The following is a 21,439-nucleotide window of genomic DNA, read 5'->3' on the forward strand; positions in this document are numbered from 1 at the left end:
GGAAATGTCACTTAGGCACATAGTGGGGTGAGGGGAAAGTGCCATGACTGTGGGCAATGAGCCTTTGCTATGAGCATGAATTCACCTTGCAAATAAGGGCGCACTGATTTAAGGCACCCCTTGCTAACAATTAAAGACACAGACTGAGCCGTGGTGCATCAAAGGGCAGTTTATCACCTGCCTGGGAGTAGCCATGTGATCATTTCTGGGATTTGACCTGCCTGTAAATCAGATGGGCATGTGTCCATTTTCATGGGTCAATAAAATGATGTTTGGGAGACAACAGTCCAGTAAGAGTTTGCAAAAAATGAGACCTGATGAGGATTCCAATTCTTTAATTTGCCTTTCATCAAAACTGGTTTCTGTACAAGCAGTTATTCCTCAGATGAGCTTTTTTTGCCCCTGTTTATCCATATCCTACCTTTTAAGACATTTTGTCTGATGCCGTCTGGAATGCCTTCAGCTGATGATTCATGTTTATGGTAAAATGATACTACTTACCCTCTGGAAAAGCCCAGTGTCTTGGCATGAAGGAAAACTGGGCTGAGTAGCTCAGACAGAGGCATCGACTTCATTTTCGATGAAGTCAAAGCGGATGAATACCTCCAAGCACCACAGACTGAGACTGTTGTACAAGCAGATTCCCAGCACAGTCCCTTTGGTGCTGCTTAAACCAGAAGGAACATTCTCTTACCGTTGCTGGACCACAGAGATGCCTGGGATTAAATAATGGCAGAGAGAAGGAACCTGTTACCTGCATTTGTCCCCATTTAGAAATACTCTACAGCCACTCTTTAAGCCACGGTGTCTTTTTCTGATTTTGGGATGCCTTTGCAGTCTTTGTGAAAACTTCTCTCTGCACTTGACTTTTAGTTGCTGCCATTGAAGCTGGGAAGAGAATGGATGAACAACAAAATAGAAAATTGTGACTTAGTCCAGAATGTTTTTCCCCAGGATATTGCTGTGTTCACCACCAGCATGTCCATCACTATTGCTTGCACAGTTTTGCAAGTTATTAATAAATAACCAGGATAGGGAACATTATTTGCTGCAACGTGCTGTCAGCCCATTTCCTACAGCCAGCACCTGGATTGATGGTGGCTCTTTGGTGCTCTTGTTTTGCAGATGTTGTAGAGTTTTCCAATGGAAAGGCTGGTATTGTTGATGAGCTTTTGTTTGCTGCTGTCCAATACACAACAAGCACCATCGTAAGTATACTTTATTACAAATTCTTCAATCCTAACAAATCCCTTGAAAGTGATGGTAGGTAATTCTCTCTCTCTCGATAGAGAATCAAAAAAGCCAGTTTCTTGGGCCACTGAAAATTTGTGTAACCTTGAGTAGGTAAGAAGTAAAAAGCTTAAAATTACCCTTTTAAGGAAGAAATTTCTCTCAGGAACCAATAAATAAAAGTGTGCTACTAAAGCATGTTGTTCACTCTCTTACTGCTGTTTGCCCATCCATTGTTTGTGACATTTACTGGATTGAAAACTCTTGAAGAAAAAAAACTTCTGTAATTGATTTACACATTGCAGAAAGCAAAGGTGCCACTTCTGAGAGACCTTCAGTATTCTTCCATATTTATCCTCTGTTTCAGTGGAGAATTACTTACAATTACTTACAGTTCTTGTGTCAGCTTTGGCTAGAGCCACAGATACTGAGTGAATGAAGTTAAATATCAGCTTTATTCCCTGATTTTTATACCCCACCTTTCATTTTATAATTTAAGAAAGAAGAAATTTTTTCTTTCAAAAAGTAAAAAAAAAAGAGAATTCAGCTAACCCATTCTGATAATAGCAAAATCATTCACCCTCCATGTTAAAAGTCTTCTGCAAAATAATAATTTTCCATAAGTTCCTGTCTTGAGCTCAGAACTGTTCTTTGTCTATGTGACATCATAGGTGAAGAGACAGGATTTGACTCTTCACACAGTTCTCTGATTTTTGTAAAATTGTTTTGTGTAAAATAGACTTGAAAAAAAATGAGAACAAGGATAACAATCTACATTTTAAGGGTCATGAACTCAATTACTAAGGAGCACCAGGGTAGGGTTAGATATGAAGAAAAATAATGAAGAGAGAAAAAAAATCTCAACCAGTTTAACCTCCAAGTGAGCCCTTCCCAGGGATGTGGTGTTACCTTGTGTGATTTCTCATTTCTAACATTTCACAGTGGTATTGCAAGGAAGATCAGCTACTCGTAACCTCCTACATATGGTTATTGATAGGGATTGTTACGGTAGGGAATTGATACCTCCTGACAAATTAAAGCATAAGCTGGCATAATGTGGGTGCTAGTACATGAAGATACATAACTTCGTAGCATTAATTAATTGCGTGTCTATGAATATATATTCATTGTCTTTCAATGCATGGCCTCGTTGTGTTTCAGAAATTTGACTTTATAGAGCTTTCTCTGAGTTACACCAGGTTATAAATTGCATTGGTAGTCCCTGGGACATATGGCAGGCTTTTTCTCATCTATGTATAGTGATTTATGTTTTATAGGACTTAAATGGGACAGTTCAGAATTTGGAGACCAGTCAGAGAAAATTATTTTCTTTTAACCTCTACTCTGGCTTACGAGGGTAATGAATTAGGTGATCTCCACAAGTCCCAAGCTCAGCTATTGTGTAAGAGACTGTTTTATCTTTAAAATTCATATTGTTTGGATATTCACTAAACATACTGGACAATCTGCTTTTCTGTTGTTTTAGGTTTCTTATTACTGCCCCAAATGTGGTGCATTTGGGCATAGATGAGGTGATAACTGTTCAAGTCCACGGGGCACAGAGCCCTGTGCAAGTTACTGCGTACTTCAAAGATGAGACCAAAAATCAGCTCCTATCAGAGAGGATTTACTTTAACCTTAATCAAGATAATGGCTACCAGGAGATGAAAAAAATCATGGTGAGTCTGCCATCATAGTAATTTAATTTATTTTTTTTTGGTGATAAAAAGCACATAATCTCTACTTGGAATAGGCTGGAACTGAGACAGCACTGATCATGAGAGACATGTGACAGAACCAATTAAAACCAATTTCAGTGGCAGCAGCAACCTATTCACCCAACCAGCTAATAAAACAATGCCTAATGTAATTTCAATGGTGATCATGAATATTCATTTGTGCCCATATAAAAAGCTCAAGATTTTGTCACATGGCGATAAATGAAATTTAATTAAAGATCATTTAATTGTTTTATCACTTGGGTTTTCTGCCTCACTTAAACTACGACTGCATTCGTACCTTTGTTACTACTGGCCATTTTACAATACAGGGGAAACCTTTAAAAATGTGTAGTCTCTGAGACCAAAGCCTGTGTTCTTTCTGCAGATTTTGAAGTTGATTAATTCTTTATGTGCTATGTGTCATCATTTGCTTCTGGCACGTTTCTTTGAATTGTGACAGGATTTAGTTCAGTAGCACTAGTTTGGGCTATTCAGTTGGGAAAAAAGCACACAGCATTATTCAGTTTAGCTCTGGTTGGTTACTTCCAAAGCTAAGAGCTGAGCTTTTAAATCAGGTTACTGTTGAGGGTGATGTTTAGAAGCATCACATTAAACTGCATGAAGTAAAGCAGCAATCTCATAATGAAGATTTTTAGCATAAATAGGGATTACAGGGTACATGGTAAATGGAAAGCAACAGGCATGTGAACTGAAATCTCCCACCTGGAGTTATTGACACTGGACAGAAGAAATTGTATTTCTTTGGAGGAAAATGGAGAATTAGAGAGCATTTCTACTTCAAAAGAAATATTCACCTAGTAAGAAAGATATAACACCCAGTAAGAAACATATAATTGTGAATCTTCTGTTGAATGGTGCTAATAAGATTATTTAATCACTTCAGCTGTTGTGGGGCCTCACCTATGTGGTCCCAAAATTACCAGGCTCGTCTCTGACTTTGTGGTTTTTTCCCCTTTTTTTCTCTTCAGGTCAAGCCAGGGGCTCTGCAGCAGAACCTGTTCAAGAAGAGTAATCTGCCATATGTTCTGCTGGTCACTGAGAGCAAGGAGCTTTCTCCAACTGCCAAGAGCACCCGCATCCTGCTGTCCTCCAAGAAAGGCTACATTTTTATCCAGACAGATAAGCCCATATACACACCGAGTTCCCAAGGTTAAAACACAAACACTGCTCTTCAGGCGTTGAATATGGATATTACAAGAGCAGGATTAGAGAAGTGATAATGACCCCGTTGTTCGGCAGCCAGGGGCTCTGCAGGCTCTGCTCTGTGCATTGCAGCAACCCGTGCAGAAACGCCTCCAGAGCCAGAGTCGCTTTTAAGGGAGACAGACAAAATCTGTTCCTTTTTGATCAAAAAGGTTAATGATGACTTTCCTTTGGAAAAAAAAAATAGTGAGACATCTGCCAAATCCAAACTCTTACTGCTTCTGCTTGTAACACCAGCAATAAGTTACCTTTGCTCTTTGAGACCACTACTGCTTTGTTACTTACCAAATTAATTAATTACCAAAGGAGGGAAGTAAAAAAGTTTATGAGTTTGGTTTCAGGCTTCAACTGCAGAAGGAGCACAACAGTGAGTGAAGTTCCCTGAGTAATTTTCAAAATTTACTTCAAAAACTTATCTAGTCATATAGTATGAGAAGAATATGGAAGAATGCAACTTTTTTTTGAAATTTCTCTGATGTCTTTTCACTAAAAGAAAGTGTTTCATCTGAAATTCGGTAACTCAATTTATCGATTGCAATGATTAGTATCTAGAAAGGCCAGAAAAAAATTTGTGAACATATTTATTCTTCTGTTAAACAGTCAGATACAGGATCTTCATTCTGGACAATGCTATGAGGCCAACACATGACACAATTACAGTTGCTTTGCAGGTAAGTATATAAAAACACTGTGCATTAACACAGGAGCTATGGAAAACTTGTACAAAACATCCAAGAGCAGAACTATAACTGGGACTCCTCTCCAGAAATTTCTATTTGCACACAAATACCTGAGTAATCTGTAATTACCTGTAGTTATTTTTGGCCCGTATGAGAAACATGGACACGTGTGACATGTGAACATTAAAGTAGGAAAGTAAGAAAAGCATTTTCTCTTTCTTTTTCCATAGGACTAGGATATGACCTTGAGCTTTTGGATGTAAGTGTTTGACACTTGGTGCATAATTTCATGTTTGTTTCTTCTGTCTCAACAGAATTCCAAGGGAATGGTGGTTAAAAAGTCAGACCAGAAAATAAACGCAGTGTTTGGCAGACACTTTGATATACCTGATATTGCTGAGTACGTTACTGCTGTGCCTTCTGCATCAAAACCTGTAGATGAAGATTTCTAACTGCTGAATTTCTTGAATTACCTTTCAAAATTGTCCTTTTTTTTACCATGGGGCACACACTGAGCCTACGATCAGTATCTTTTTTACCTTTAATCATCTCATCTTGGAGAGATGAGTCCAGAATTTACTGTTAATATGCTGCAATTATCAATATGTATCCTGGTAAAGAACAATTTAACAAACTGCTTTAATATCTGCTCAAACATATGGCTGCATTCAACAGAGCATTTTCTAAAAGGGCTAGTCTGCAAAGTGTCATTAATTATCTCTAATTTCAAACAGTCAAGCTTTTACTTACTATTCAGGGTCTTCTGGCATGTAAGGTTGGTTTTGCTAGCTCAGTGAAGATAAGCTATAGGAAATATTTGATTTCTCTGTCGCTGCTGACTTTTCAAAGGTAGTGGTTTACAAATGTTATCTTGCATTTCCTGACTTACTTTGAGTGTTTCCTAGGATATTTTGAAATATGTTGCTGGCTCTTCCAGCAAAAAGAAAGCCATTAATTAATTAGTTAGTTAGGGATGAGATCAAAGCAAGGAAAATATTATAATTCAGTGATAGTTTATATGTTGGCATTATAAAATATCTGAGGAACTGTAATTAACTATTTTCTGCTGAATCTGGACTTTAGGCCTGGAACTTGGAAAATCAAAGCCTGGTTTCATCAACATGAAATGTCTAATGTTTCCACTGAATTTGAAGTTAAAAGATACGGTGAGATTTTATAAAATCTGCCTTATAAATATAAGAATTTATCTCTATATGTTAAAAATGTACTGCAGTGGTTAAATCTGGCTATAATTAGGCACTAAGGACAACTTCCATGGTGTTTCAGTGCATCATTGCCATCTCTGATGCACAGAAGAAAAACTCTGGGTTTATGTGAAAGAAACACCTCTGTTTGTACACAGATTTAGTAACTTTTTAAACACTTGTTTAACATTTTACCACAAAACATTGGAATTTTTCTCCTTCTGCAGAAAAAAAAAAAAAAGTGATGAGCTCCATTTTGAAGTCTTTTCAATTCTGGCTAATTTGCAGTGAAGACTAAGACAGAAAAAAAAAGAAAAGAAAAGCTGCCCATTTTGCCTCGGTCAAATTCAGTCCAGAAATTATTAGAGTTATTCTTATCCTCAAATAACCTTTTTTTAAGGAAATAAGGGCCCTTTGGATAAAGTAAAAATGAAAAAATGTACCAATTTGGGAAAAGAAGTGGCATGATATATTTACCTTGAAACTATACCTTCATGTAAAATTAATGTGGGTTTGTTGTTTCATTGATTTGGTTTTTTTCCTTTAAAGACAAGAGAAAACCTTGAGAGCGTATGAAAATCTCACTTGAACACAACTGATTTTCCTTAGCTAGTGGAGGCAGCAGAATCATGGAGATTACGGCCTCCTCTCCAAACACCTGCAAGTAGGAACAAATCATTCTAATATGCCTGCAGGAGAAAATAGTTTGGCTTTTTAGGAGAAATTTCAGTGTGACACAGCTGATGCTGAGGAGCTTGTATCCACACTCAACCCATTTCAGGGTGGGTTTAGTTCAACATGCTCCTAGTCCAGGGCTCTTCATGCCTGTGAGCAGTTAGAGTTTATCTTCTGCCTTATTTCATTTTAAATAAATAAATGTTGTATGCTCGAAGACTGTTCCACTATGTGCAGCAATGCAGAATAAGGGAAATGATCAGATTTGCTTCAGAAGAGCACTGCTAATTCAAACTAAAACATCCCTCAGTGAAACTGCATTGTCTCAGTGTGTGTTGCCACAAAGGGAGTTGAAGGTATGTTTGAAACTTACATCGTGACCTTTTGTCCTCTTTTTTTCTTGCAGAACTTCCAAGTTTTGAAGTCAAACTCATCCCACTTCAACCATATTACCACATCTGGAATGACAGCTTTGTGTTTGATATCGAGGCAAAGTAGGTGTGCTCAGAGCCAGGCTGGTTTGGTGGGCAGATAAGCAGACATGAGTTTCGTGACTTCCTTTTAACTAGCTTCTGGCTTGACTTGGATCTGACTAATCTCATATATTCTCTGTTTTTACCACTGACTTGAGACATAAGTGCCAAGTGCTACCTGAGTCCAGGTCATGGTGATCAAGCTGGAACAGGATTTTCTGAATATTTCAGTTTGCTAGATAAGCTGGAGATTTAGGATTCTCCTCTGTTTTGATAACTGATCACCTGGGTTTTGTTACACTTTTCATTTAAACATTTAGAAATGTTCTAAAGGCTCCAGTGTGCTATGTAACATAATTCAAGTAGAGCTGGATTCAAGTTTGGGAAACGAATTTTCTCAAAGCACAGTGAAATCCGTAAGTAACAAACTAGTGCTTGTTTGAGAGTAATGATTTATGCAGAAAGTCATCCAGGTAGATAAATACAAATAATCAGAGGAGTTCCCAGGACCATCATTACAGCGTCACATGTCCATTGCTGAACAGCAGTGCACTGGTCTGGGTGTGCCATGGCTACAGAGCTCTCAGACTGGCCATGGGGCAGGGCTCAATGGAAAATGAATTACACCTGGTCCCACACCAAATTAGAATGGCATCAAACACAGAGAAACTTAGGAAGGCAGACAATGAAAATTAAATCCATCAAAATATTTTTAATTAAAATAATTTTTGGCTGTTGAATTTTCAAGTGTCATAAGAGGAGAAATGCTAAGAAACTGCCTGATAGGAGGATGACTAAATTAGAACTTGATACCTTTTGGAATTTTTCTTTTTCTAAAGAAGAATAAACATTATGAAATGAGAACAGGTAGGTGGAAGAAGCTGGCCTTCTTTCACAGTTGGGAGAAATCTATTCAGTTTAAAAGGAGTGAGGACTGTTGAACTTCTGCCTGCTGCTCTTGACCATGCTGGTCCTTCCACTCCCCAGCACACCTTGAGAGAACAGACAGAACCTGTATCCACCTCCTTGTGCTTGCCTGAACAAACTCTTGTTCCCTGCTCTTGATCACCTTCAGTTCTTTGTTTGGTTCTATTGAGTTTTATTAGCTTTAATCATGATCACTTGATACTGTGATATGAAGTGATTTCAAATCACCGGCTTTAGGAGTTTAATCCTTTCTAAATTTTCCTCTGTGCAATTGCAGCACTCTATCTTGAGTTTATGAACTTCATATATATTTGACTCCTCATTAATATCATAATTATTTAAGAAGAAAAATTGACGTTCAATAACTAGATACCATTCATTTCCTTTTTGAAAAAGGTGCTAGTGGTGCTACACAGGTTTGCATGACTGTCACCAAAATCAGCATATGGAGTTCCTGATAATTGAATTTATTTCCCTGAATTGGCCATGCATGTAATGAAGTTACTTGGTGTAGTTGACTATTGTTTCCCATTTATTAGCTCTGTCATTTAATGCAGCTTTCATAAGAGCTGCCTCTTTATTGTCTTTATTGGTATAGATCAGTGCTGCTGATCAGGTCAATTTGAAAGAGGCTTGTTTAAGCAAAAATAAAAACAGGACTGAGGTCAAGCAGGATCTCCACAAGGAAAAGACAACACCTTGGCCATGATGGGCCTTACATAGCACATTGCACACTCTGCTGCTGGAAGGTGCCATCTGCCAGGGCTTTCTCGAGTACAGAGCCAGGTGCAACAACATGCCCTATCCTCTCTCCTCACAACCTTTATAAAATGTTCACAGGCGTCCTGACCAGATGCTGATCTGGCAAATATTTCAGTTACAAGAGGACCTTTATGCCATACTGCCTAAATCTGTAGGAGCAATGTGGGGCAGAGAGTGTGCACTCTACCCAATGCAGATGTTAGGATATGAGCAAGTGTGATCTTCTGGTTTTAGGTCTTCAGAGGTACCAAATATTTCATGTCAGTCCCTGAAATGATTCTCTGATCCCTTATTTTTTATGCTCTGCTCAAGAGGTGTCTCATACAAAGGAACCAGCTGTTCATCCAAGCTACATGGGCTGAGTTGTCTAAGACCGCTCTGAGCAGCTGAAGTTCTCATTAACTTGTTAAAAAAAAAAAAAATTAAAAAAGTGGATTCTGGTTCAAATTTTATCAGGTGATGTGTCCCCATGTGATTCTGCTGATGCCATTACTCTATATATATCTTTGCATTTGAAATCACCACTTGGTACAAAGTAAATTTTTCATGGTTGAGCTATAGGAGAGCAAGACTAAATTTTGTTTTCAAGCTATTAGTTACAACAATGTCATGCCTACAAATATTCCTGTATTTTTTCAGCATAAAATGATTAGTCTGACTTATGTTTGCTTTTATCAAGATAATTATCCTTCTCCTTACTTCTTCTTCCTTCCAAAGACACTCTTATGGGAAAGAGATTCAAGGTGCTGCGTATGTGCGATTTGGCATAATCGATGAAAATGAGAACAAAATATTTATTCCAGGCCTGGAGCAACAGCTATCAGTAAGTATTCAGTGGAACTGCTCTGATTTATCTTACCTGAGTATTGTCAGAATTCCGGAAACTTAGAAGTCCATAATACTGTAGTTGTGATATAACCAATGCTTATTTTTTTCTAATGGCAAGAAAGTAGTAAAGGGCTATCTCTCTTTCCAATTTTTATTTTCCTTGTGTTTGTTTTAGATCCAAAATGGAAAAGGAAGAGTTACTTTAAATACACCACTGTTGGAAGAGAAATTGAGAAAGAGCATTTCTACTCTGGAAGGGTTTCATTTATATGTTGCTGTTACCACTGTAGAAACTGCAAGTGAGTACAGTGTGGCTTAGCTGATACACTCTGTAAGATTCACATTGATCTTTCTCTGGTGTAATCTGTTATGTGGAGAATCTGGTCTGACTGGATCCATCTTTGCTGCAAACTTGCTCAGGCTCTAGGGAATTAACTAGAAGAATCTCAGATGGAAAGTAGCTGCTCAAGCTCCAAGTTGCAGGAGATGACATTAGGTAACATTAACTCTTGCCAGTAGTTGAAAATGAAAACAAAATCTTTCAGAAATTTAGATATCCAAGTCCAAGTTAGTGCCCCAGCAGTAATACATACTGTTTGATATTAACAGGTGGTGAGATGAGGGAAGAGGAACTCAGCAGTGTGAAGTTTGTGAGATCTCCCTATGTTGTTGATGTGTCTAACACCAAAAAGTATTTTGTGCCTGGAGCTCCCTTCTCTGTTGTGGTATGTAGTGTTTTGACTGTGAGTGTCTGCCTCCACAGCAATGAATTTGTATCTGCCTTCTTTCCTTGTCTGATCCACTGTGAGCTCTGTAGGACAGAGAACTTCAAGAATAGGTCCAACACAGAGATACTATTTGTGTGTCTGGTTTGTCTCATTTCTGTATACTCAGAGCCTGAACAGCCAGAAAAACAGCTGGTTTTCTGTTCTAGAAGTCAATGTGCACTGTTGCACTACAGGGTTTTATAAAACATAACAATTTCTTCCTCACTTCCATATTAAAAGATTGAAACAAGCATATTGTAATAAATTAATCCCACATCAAACTAAAATTCTGAAAAGTAAAATGAGGTATTGCCCACTTTTAAAAAATGCATTTAAGTTATGTGGCTTGAAACTTCACATCTTCATTTTTTAGTTTTCTACAAAGAATTAAAGTCCGAAATTTACCTTATAATAGTTAATGACAAACATCTCTGGGACCTGCTTAGATCATTTAGATGCTAAGTGAAAATCTGAGGCATTTTGTAAACTGTGCTCACAGATTTTTACCTTAACTGAAGTCCTGACTGAGTAAATTTCTATCCCCTTTTCTCAAAGCACAAAGTTTTGAATGCTGGTGTATACAGTTTTATTTTTTTTCCTCAGTTTATAAAAATTATAATGGCTTCTCATTTGTGGACTTTTTTTTTAAACATAGGATTTCCTTTAAATAACAGATTTTTTTTTTCCCAATAGGCATCTGCCACTTCAGTTGATGGTGCTCCTGCTGCCTCGCTATTATCAGTGCCACAGTTACTTTGCCTGGAAAACCCCCAGTGAAGAAATCTGCTTTCTGTAATAAAGAGGGTCTTGTCTCCATTACATTCGACATCCCTAGAGATGCTCAACGCTTGAAATAAAGGTGAAGAAAATGCAAACATCCATGTTGGAAAGTATCCCACTGAGAACTGCTCATAAGGCAGTTACAAATGTCTGTGAGGATGATCAGTTTTCATTGAATTAGGACAGAGGGTGGAACATGATTTCTTACACCACCTGCAGGTCCTTGTCCAGATAGAGTAAGATATGTGTGAGAGAGCAGGGGCCTGAGGGATGTCTCAAGTGAAGGACACTACTGTACACCAGAGCCTTGGGAGTACATGCATTGGTTAGAGTGGTGCATTTTTGTCTTTTGGATGTGCCTGGCATGAAGACGAGAAGTGGAACTGTAAGGAATATCACCATACAAAGTGATAGAAAATTATGAGAAGAAAGTGAAGAAAAAGGTCCTGAGCAATGCAGAGAGTAATTCATCTGCACACTCAGAGGGTTCAATTGTGTGCACAATATAAAATGGGAAAAAACTCATCTGAGTAAAAAGCCATCTTGTGATTTTTGACCCATTGATTTTATTTAGAAAGAGACAAGGGTGAAAAATAACAAATGCAAATACAGCAAGAGGCAGAATGGGGTGAAAGAATAAAGTAACTAAAATCCTGGGGTTTGGTGCCAGGTTCTGCTAATGAGGTCTCAGCAATTATTCCTCTCACTTCACAACATTTTCCAAATAACTTGGCACAATATGAAATATTGGTAACAGTCTCCTGTGGGACACTTTACTCATTCTGTCCTTTTCTTTCCTGACAGGTAAAGGCTGAAGAGGGTAAAGAAAGGTTAGAATCACCTGAAGCCAGTATCAGAGCTGAAAGATACCAGTCTGCTTCCACAAACTACCTCAGCATCAGCATCCCACACACCACTGTGGCACCTGGAGACACCTTACCCATCACCTTGAATGGCATTTATCAATCTGGCAGTGGAAACATTGGCTACTTCTATTATATGGTAAACAGAGTAGTATAATATCAGTAATTTCTTTTAGAGATTATACAACCTGGAACATTTACCTAGTTGTTGATAGAAGGGAAAACTAAAAGGGTCCAGGAAAGGGCAAGTGGGATGATCAGTGTTCTGGCCCACCTGACCCACCAAGACAGGCTCAGGGAGTTGGGCTTGTTCAGTTTGGTGAAGAGCCTAAGAGTGAGTTAATTGCAACCTAAAACTACTTGAAGAGGCATTAAGTGGAGACAAGATGTCCTAGGTGGTGCCACACAATATAACAAGGGACCAAGGTTAAAATTATGGCCTGTAAGATACATTTTGGAAAATCTGTTCACTAGTGATGAGGGCAATATTGGAAGAGGTTTCCCAAAGAGTTGAGGGATTTTCCAATCTTAGAAAAATTCAACACTCAACAAGAGAAAACCTCAGCAGTCTCACCTAGTCTTACCCTGGTGATGTCTCATCCTAGAGCAAGCAGCTGGATTAGAGATCTCCATGGCTGCCTTCCAGAAATTATTTTTATGATTCTGCTATTTTTTATACATTTTCACTTATTTGGGGGGGCATGTAAAATGCATAGTATTATTTTGCTGAATGAGCCAAATGTGTTCATGGGTACATTCCAGGAGTGAATCTGTTGAATGTGAAATGTGTTTAATCCCCTTCTTCCTCTCTTTGTCCTAATTCCCCTTGGTAGCCTAAATCTCACAATATGATATGTGCCAAGATATCAGTTCCCATTTATTTTCAACAGGACTGTGATATATTGGAATAATTGTATCCCTAGGAGTTGAGTTTGGTTTTTGGGGTCTGTTTTCAATGGATGATGTATCGCAGGGCTGGAATTGGTGCTGCCAGGCTTTGGGAAGTTGTAGTGCTGGGCAGGCAGGACATGTGGGAGGGATGGTGGCAGATACTGCTGGAGCTCAGCAGTGAGGGCGTCTCCCAAACTTTGGTCATCTTAACAAAGACACTGAGGATTTCAGGCCAGGCTGTAGGATGCCTTTGTTTCTTCCAGAAATACATTGGCACTCTCAGTCCTGCCACTGTGCCTGTTTTTCCATTCCTCTGACCACCCGCAAATATAGTTAACATAATATAGGAAGGAAGGAGTTGTATAGTGAAGGATGGCCTGAAATCGGTTAAAGACTTGTCTGTGGTACTTTACCCTGAAACCTCCTGCTCCAACTCTTTCACACCATCTGAAAGATTCAGTACTGATTACAGATTAAATAATGCTGGTATCTTCTTGAATGTGATGACCAGTCGCTGTAGAAGACAAAATTTAGATTACTATCTGGGTATCCCTTCTAAAGCTGAGTGATTGAGTGATTGAGTGGATGGGCGACAGATTTGTGTTCAACCTGGGCCACAAGACCAGTGTAGCAGAGATTCACCACCACAGTGTGCAGGGTACTGGTACACAGCTTGGCAATCAAAACTGTTAATGCCATTAGAAGGGAATTTTAAAAAGAAATTGCCTCAGGAAAAAAGAAAAGTAAAATTATGCAACATAATGCCTTTTCTGGGGCATAGTCACACTATTTGATTTCTCTTTGTTTCTGCCTTGCAGGTTGTGGCAAAGGGACAAGCTGAGCTCTGGGAAGGGTCCCCATCCCCAGCAAAGTAATAAACCTTAAAATCACCGAGAAGATGACGCCTGCCTTTCGGTTTTTAGCCTACTACTTCATTGGAATGAGGGCCAGCAAGAGATCATTGCTGATTCTGTGTGGGTGGATGTCGTGGATGTCTGCGAGGAAAGGTGCTTTCAAAGCTTGTGGCATCTGCTGTTGCATTCCAAAATATTTAAAAACTGGGGTACTGGCAGGCCTGGGATTATACAGTGAATGATGTGTCATTTGTATTGAAAAGGAGTCATCAGGAGTCATGCCAAAAGGTAGAGCTTGGAAAGACTCCCAGGCTGTGCCTCAAAGAGATGAAAAATACAGTTTTATACAGAAAAAAATCACTCCCTGTGAGTGTCTATATTTTAGAAATCAACAAGAAAACACCAATAGAGGGGGGGTAAATTCTCTTTGTAACTTTTTCTTTTTGTAGTGATGTGTGTCGCACGAAAGAAAGTGAAGCCATTCTGGGAAAAAAAGTATGAATTTGAAGTAATTTTTCAAGCTTTTTAATTTCTGTTAAAAGTTATTTTCTAAATTTTGGTAGCACTTTAAAAGCTTTTAAAAAGAATGGTTTACATTAGAAAATGAAGTGATAAAATGAGAAGCCCTCTAAGCCTTTCTTTCATCTTTCTTCTCCTCTTTTTCCTTCTCATTTTGGGACCATAAGGTAAAATGAAAAAAAAAAATCCAAGACACAGGATTTTTTCCCAATAGCATGAAACACAATTGGCAAAAAATGTCAGCAGTCTAAAATATTTTTTTTCCCCTGAAAATGTTTGTTTTGGAAAAATAATACAATAGTCCATTGGGGGGGGGGGAAGTTTTCCAGAAAAAAACTCATCCATCTCCAACAGACAAACCAATTCTTCATTTGTACATGGATAAAATTCAGTAATATTCACAGGCCTTTCTAGTAATTTCCTACTATTTCATAATCACCATGACTACTTCCTCTTAAAACCACAGAAGTGTGCGTGTACATCAGAACAAGATATGTGTTAACTCAGTCATGCTAGAATGTTCAAGTGTGTGATAGAAAGCAGGCAATATTATTACAGATTGGTTTAAGTTGGTTACCTTTGTACATTAATTAGTCTTTTGCTGTCTTTCACGGTAATTTTGGTTCCACTGGAAAATAACAAAATTATATTGAAGGTCCCAGTTCCACAAACCCCTAACACAGTTTTTTAATTTCCCTTGGTGCTTAAATGTTATTGAAAACCGGAATCCAGTATTCTGCAAGACACATCTTTCAGTTCCCATGATTTCCCTCAGTGTGAAATATCTGCACCTGTGTTCCAAACCACATCATCACAGGCAGAAACTCCATAAAACAAGAATATCTCCCAGCTTCTGACTGCTGACAGTCACAGCTGACAGTATTCCTGGCTCAAAAATCTTCACTTCTTATTAAGAAATACGATATTTTTGTTTCAATCTTTTCTATTTAGATTAAAGTGAGAACAGAACAAGACACATATGAACCAGCAGACAACATCAATTTACAGATTGAAACGGACCATGCAGGAAAAGTTGCCTTAGCTGTGGTTGATAAGGCAGTTTTTATTCTGAACAAGAAAAATAAGCTTACAGCCAAAAAAGTAAGATATTTGTAAGAAAATATACTGTCTACTAGTCAAGCAAATTTTTCATGACTAATGAGAAGATCAAAATGCAATTAATGGCTATTAATTGTTTAGGCAACACTTTGCCAAGCTTGAAAATGTTTTTTCTTTTGCAGTTTAGGATCTATTTAAGATGAATGGCATGTTTAAGATGTGTAGTATATTTAAGATGGGGCTTTTCATCCTATGGCAGACAAGTTTGTAAATTTAAAAAAGCTTGGCTTGAAAGCACTCCCTAACTAAAACATCCTTCAGCTTTAATCTGCTTCCAAATGCAGCTTGCACTACCAGTTTTCTTGCTTCTGTGAATCAAAGGCTGCAAGATTTTTTCTGATATATGTATAAACCCTTTACAAGCATGTACAGTCCATCTGTGCCATTTTATTTGGCAGGTATTTAATGCCATGAATTCGTATGATCTTGGATGTTCTGTAGGTGGTGGTGCAAATAGCATTTCAAGTTCTTACTGATGTTGGTCTGGCTTTTATATCAGACACAATTCAATCCAGCATCAGGGAAGGTAAGTGGCATCTACCCTTCAGAAATTTGTGTAAAACCACTGTAGATCTAGGGAGGCTGACTGATTGATAATCAGAAACATTTTTACTATGATGTTGAAAGATCTTTTTTGCCTTTGGATTTTCTTCTGCTGCTCTTCCACCAGATGCTGCAGCTCAGATATCCCAGATGGTGGGTGCTGGTCCTTTGCTGACCACCTCAGCTGGGGCAGGCAGCAGTTGGCTAGAGCTGGAAGATGTATGGGACTCTTCCCTCAAATTGTGGGTCTTCTGTCAATGAGACGGGTCCTAAGACAGGTCTTCATGAATGATGTGAATGATCAGGCTCTTCCTGTCATATCATTGTGACCAAGCACTTCTTTCTTCTGCCTTCCCAGGATATAAATGCCTCCAGGGCACCAGAAGGCAGAAGAGATCTTTGGATTTTCAGAAAAAAATGTCAGGAATTGGTACGTCTGTTCCTCTGGGTGACCTGAAAATCTTAGCAGAGGGAGGCAAAGTGATGTGTCTGGGATCTAGGGGCAAGAAGTGATGGCTTAGTGAAGGATGTCAAGATATTCTTAGTCCCAGTATTGCATTACGTGCATTACGTGACATAAACTAGCACAAGCGAATGTACGGTATTGTGTGACCTGATGCATCATTCAGAAAAACAGCTGAAAAACCAAAACCAAATAATGTCTGTAAATGGAAACTAGTTCACCAAATTATAATCCCAAATGCAAAGCACTTCTCCTAGATAACATGTCATGTCACCAATCACAAATTATTTGTATGGTCAGAAGATGTTTTACAAATTCTCTTTTTTATTGACATTCTGCTTTGAGGCTGTGCCAACTTTGTGCTTCAGTTAAGAGAAGAGTTAGTATGGCATTTGGTACAAAATGTCAGTTTGTGCAAACTCTTTTTTCCTCATTTTCTTGCCAGAAGGCTTGAAGGCTTGAAGTTGGATTCCTTCTTGCTTTATTCAAGAAAGAGAACACTAATATTTCTATTTCTATTATGAATTCCAGCCTGCACAGAGGATTCAAGTTTTAATTCAGTCTGACTGTGAAGAGAGGGCTTAGAACAGAATGTCTAGGATGCCATAGAGCCTATGCTGTCCTCCTCTGTTTGTGGACTGTTTTTAGAATGGACTGTTCTTAAGGTTCCAGGCTGAAGCTTGGCTGTTGCAATAGAAACTAATGATGAAGAATGACAGGAATGAGCACAATGAACACCTTTACACTGATTTCTACTTACACAGCACTAATTCTGGGCTTTAATTCTATTGCAGCCAGCAGATACCAAAACACTGCTCTACTAAAATGCTGTCAAGATGGAATGAAATTAAATCCCATGAGATTTTCTTGTGCAAAAAGGCTGGAAAAGGTGCCTGGCTCCCAGGCATGCAGGAACGCGTTCCGGGACTGCTGTGAGAAAGCCGCAGCCCTCAGAAGGCAGGCGAATCAGAGGAACAGAGTGGGCTTGGCACGACGTAAAGAGCAGTGGCATACAGCTCTGCCACTTTTACCCTTCTTGTGGTGGCTGGGGAGGGTCAAGGGGCATTTTAGCGCCGTGGGGCTGGGGAGAAAGTTTAGACATCAGCATTTCAGAGAGCCCTGGGATAGTGCAGCAACCACGCAGCCTTGCATCTTCACACCTGTACACTGGGGAGGTGGGAGAGGGATGGGATAACTTATTGTGGTGAGAAAAGGCAGGAGTCACTTTAGCCACTGCTGGCCCCTCCAGTCTTGTGGAGGAGCTGGTGGCCCCTGCCCACACCCCAGGGAGGCCACAGACAGCAGGGCAGGTAAAGGGGTGGTTGTCTGTATTCAGGGTTCTAAGTGGTCTCAGAGTTCTGACTCTTTTAGTGGTACTACTATATAACTCCTGAGTAACTCCAAATTGCTGACATGAAAAAGGTCCAATTTAGCCAGAATAATTTTAGCTTTCTTCTTTTCTTCTCCCTAAAGTCTATTTCTGACTACACAATATGTCACCTCACATTACCAAAAAAAAAAAAAAAAATTACTTTGCATCTAAAATGATCCCATTCTGAGTGTAATTTCTGCTATAATTTCTCACAGATTTCCAGATTTCCCCTTTCATTCTCTGTCAGTCACAAGCCAGGGACTGATTATTCATTTTTTAGCATATAATTATTGAAGTTGAGAAGAGGAACAATCTCTTTGTTCAGTGGCAAACTGTGGTCATTACTTCGCTTTTTTTCAACATTTTTCTTTAATGTACAAGATGAAACACAGATGAAATCTTTTCATTCAGAGCATTTTTTGTTCTCTTACAAGTTGACTCTCTGCAAGACAGTGTAAGGTCAGCAGCCAAAGACTTCCAAAAAGAAACCTCCACTCCTGTTTTTCAGAATACAATGAACATGAAGAATTGTTTGATGAACATCTGTCAGCTTGCGCAGCTATTTTCCTGAGAGCTGGTGGTGGAGTTTAGAAGCAATAGAAAGCCCTGGAAAACACAGGTACTGTACTGCCTCACTAGGTGAATATGTTTAAATTTGTACTGTCAAATGTGTGTAAATATAAGCTTTATGTGGTATTGATGCAGATGACTTCAGAATATTTGCAAGTACGTTGTCTCCACAACTGAGGGAATAGGTTTTTCCCTTACAGTACTCAAACTTCATCAATTCACAATGTTTACATTTTATGCATGCCTTCTAAAACATTTTATTTTGTGTTTCTAGTGTAAAAAACTTTGTTCCTGACTCTATAACTACTTGGGAAGTTCAGGCAATAAGTATATCTCCTGAAAAAGGTATAAGTATTGGGGTTTTTTTATTCATTTGTTTCTTTTTATGGATAAATACAGAATGTGTATTCTTAAAAGAGAGATAAGTTATGCTGACAGAATAAAATGGTCTGTACTGTTATAAAACAGATTTGTATACTGTTATAAAAAAGATTTGTATTTATGAAAGCAACATGAAGTAGGGTCTCAAAGATGATGGATCATACAATCAAAACTGTCTTTTGTTCTTTCCCCTCTATAAAACACCTCATTTTAGCTTCCACATGGCCAGGAAGCCACAAGAAAGGTAGCAGTAGTAATACCATTTTTCTTTGAATATTTCTGGGACCAGGTTCTGGCCATCTCAAAGCATGAACATCTGTGGCCTCTAAGGCAGAAAAGAGCACCAGGGAACCAGCAAAGGAGCAGCCGAGGGCTGGACACCAGAGAGCCCAGTTTCCCAGGTGCTGCCCTCTGGGAGCTCCTAGAAGTTGATGAGGACCACACAGGATGGAAAATGGTCCTATCTTGTACTGCCTCCTCCCTTTGGAAGGAGAGGATCATCCAGGGGTGCAGTGATGGCCACGGAGTTTATTTTCAGAAAGCAAGGAAACTCATTGTGCTTTAAACAGAAAAAACAACAACAAACAAACAGAAAAAAAACCTGGGCCACATTTCTCTCACAAAACATACAAACACTTCTGCCAAGTTTTACCTCTCAAAAGCCATGGCACTGACTCCAGGGGGGCAAACTAGAGATAGGTCTCTAGTGCGATGAGTTTCAATGAGTTCTGATTATGCCTGTTTTCCTCTCCTGCTCAGACACTGAGTTTTGATTAGACATTTAACTTCTTATTAGCTGATGTTAAGTATATATTTTTCCCTCTCCAGGGTTCTGTGTAGCTGACCCCCACACCTTTGCCGTTTTCAAAGACTTTTTTGTGTCCCTGAGATTACCATACTCAGTCAGACGACACGAGCAACTGGAAATAAAAGCCGTGGTTTACAACTACCTGCCCAAAGATCTCCAGGTAAGGTTATCAACAGCTGCTGTACCTATGTGCCTCACTAGCTAGATCTATGGGTTTGTAATAATTTAGTTTGAATGACTGGCCACCCTTCAGTGCCCCCTACAGCCCAGACATAATGGTTCTATCTTGAAAGCTTTCCCAAGGACAAGATCCAGTTCTACTTGGTAATCAAACTTATCCTTAAAGCAGTTTTTACTTACCAAGTTTCATAGGCATATCTTTTGTCTTTGGGTACTTCTTCCCCTTCATTAAAGCAATCTGTTCCTTTTTTGCTGCCTGCTTGTCTGGATAATATCCAGCTGCTGATACTGACACTTGCTGATACTTCACAAGGTACACGAGATACAGAGATAAATGAGTATGAGTGCACCATCCAGTGTTAGCCACAAAACTCATTGAGCATACAACACAGAGCCACTTTTTCTCTTTATGTGACTCCTATGCAGTCCTGCATATGGCCACAGTTGTCACTGGGCTTAGGGCCTCCATTGTCCTAAGGCTGATACTCTTTTTTTTTTTTTTCATTTCTTCCCATCTCCCAATCAGCTGTTCCACCAGCATCCTCTAAACTGCCATGGAATTGTGTAGAGCTGTGATGTATAAAATGCACTATCCCTCTTACTTCACTGTGGTTCAGGGATAGGCCAAAACTCTGTTTCAAGTTCAGTGTAATGAAGATATGTTAGCTGATTTACCTTCAGAGCCCTAATCAGTATAGCTGAATGTTAACAGACCATGAGGTCACAGAACAATTTACACTGGAAAGTGCATCCAGAGATATTTCCCTGTGCAGTGATGCACTAGGACTGATCTTGGGCATGGCCTTGTCCCCACAGGTGACAGTGAAGATGGATGCAGTGCAGGGGCTGTGCACCGCAGAGACAACGGCGAGGGCTGTGCAGCTGTCCCTGCTGGCTAAGGGGAACTCGGCTACACCAGCCTTCTTCTCAGTTGTGCCTCTGACTGTGGAGAAATTCCAATCACCATTACTGCTTTGACCAGGATTCTGGGCACAGTGATAGCATTAGGAAGAATCTCAAAGTTGTGGTATGTATAACTAATTGAGGACAGGCACTTCACAAATTGTCCTCAAATACAATGTTTACTATGTGTGGAGCTCTCACAGAGGGAGTGAAATGGTACAAACGCAAGACTGGAGGCAATTCAGGAAATCTGTTTTTCAGCACAGACTGAGGGAAAAAAAATAAGCCCCTTGTGTATTGTATATGAAAAGGTTTGTTTTCTATGGCAAAAGAAACATCCTTTACCATGACACAGCAAACAACTTCTTCAGCCGGTGCCCATCTTAGAATCCTTAACTTCTTCCTGCTTCATCTTTTCCTTGTGAAGCCAAGACTGAAGATGTCCATCTAGCAAACTTTTGAGAAGGAAATGCACTTTGCTAGTAATAAGGTTAAACTCTATTTTATTCCTTCTGGTCAACAGATCAATCTTCACTCTCAACAACTGCATAGGTAAAACATACTCAAAAAATGCAAACAAAGATGTTGTATTAATGATTTAATACCTTAGCTTTTTTTTCAAAATTATATAAAGGAGAAGCCATTTAGAAGAAATTACTTTTCAAGTGCCAACACAGACTCATTATAGTACCTAAGTCATC

The 21,439-nt window shown here is 39.1% G+C and overlaps 1 protein-coding gene across 1 annotated transcript in view; it reads left to right on the top strand.

The window, feature by feature from the left end:
• Positions 1–1,085: 1,085 nt before the first annotated feature.
• The window catches only part of LOC136357701 (complement C4-A-like), a 40,876-nt gene continuing 20,522 nt past the window's right edge, over positions 1,086–21,439 (top strand). Inside the window, 29 exon segments of the mRNA XM_066313211.1 lie at positions 1,086–1,208; positions 2,717–2,909; positions 3,941–4,121; positions 4,776–4,846; positions 5,170–5,255; positions 5,939–6,021; positions 7,142–7,229; positions 9,615–9,720; positions 9,901–10,024; positions 10,335–10,450; positions 11,186–11,225; positions 11,228–11,335; positions 11,338–11,351; positions 12,077–12,274; positions 13,845–13,866; positions 13,869–13,961; positions 13,964–14,032; positions 15,349–15,500; positions 15,917–15,979; positions 15,981–16,044; positions 16,420–16,491; positions 17,319–17,519; positions 18,405–18,431; positions 18,434–18,515; positions 18,741–18,811; positions 19,676–19,815; positions 20,652–20,778; positions 20,781–20,804; positions 20,807–20,862. Coding sequence (XP_066169308.1) covers positions 1,144–1,208; positions 2,717–2,909; positions 3,941–4,121; positions 4,776–4,846; positions 5,170–5,255; positions 5,939–6,021; positions 7,142–7,229; positions 9,615–9,720; positions 9,901–10,024; positions 10,335–10,450; positions 11,186–11,225; positions 11,228–11,335; positions 11,338–11,351; positions 12,077–12,274; positions 13,845–13,866; positions 13,869–13,961; positions 13,964–14,032; positions 15,349–15,500; positions 15,917–15,979; positions 15,981–16,044; positions 16,420–16,491; positions 17,319–17,519; positions 18,405–18,431; positions 18,434–18,515; positions 18,741–18,811; positions 19,676–19,815; positions 20,652–20,778; positions 20,781–20,804; positions 20,807–20,862 — 2,736 coding nt within the window. The 5' untranslated portion in view covers positions 1,086–1,143.

Source organism: Sylvia atricapilla, chromosome 2, assembly GCF_009819655.1.
Source record: "Sylvia atricapilla isolate bSylAtr1 chromosome 2, bSylAtr1.pri, whole genome shotgun sequence".
In the NCBI taxonomy this organism is placed as follows: Eukaryota; Metazoa; Chordata; class Aves; order Passeriformes; family Sylviidae; genus Sylvia; species Sylvia atricapilla.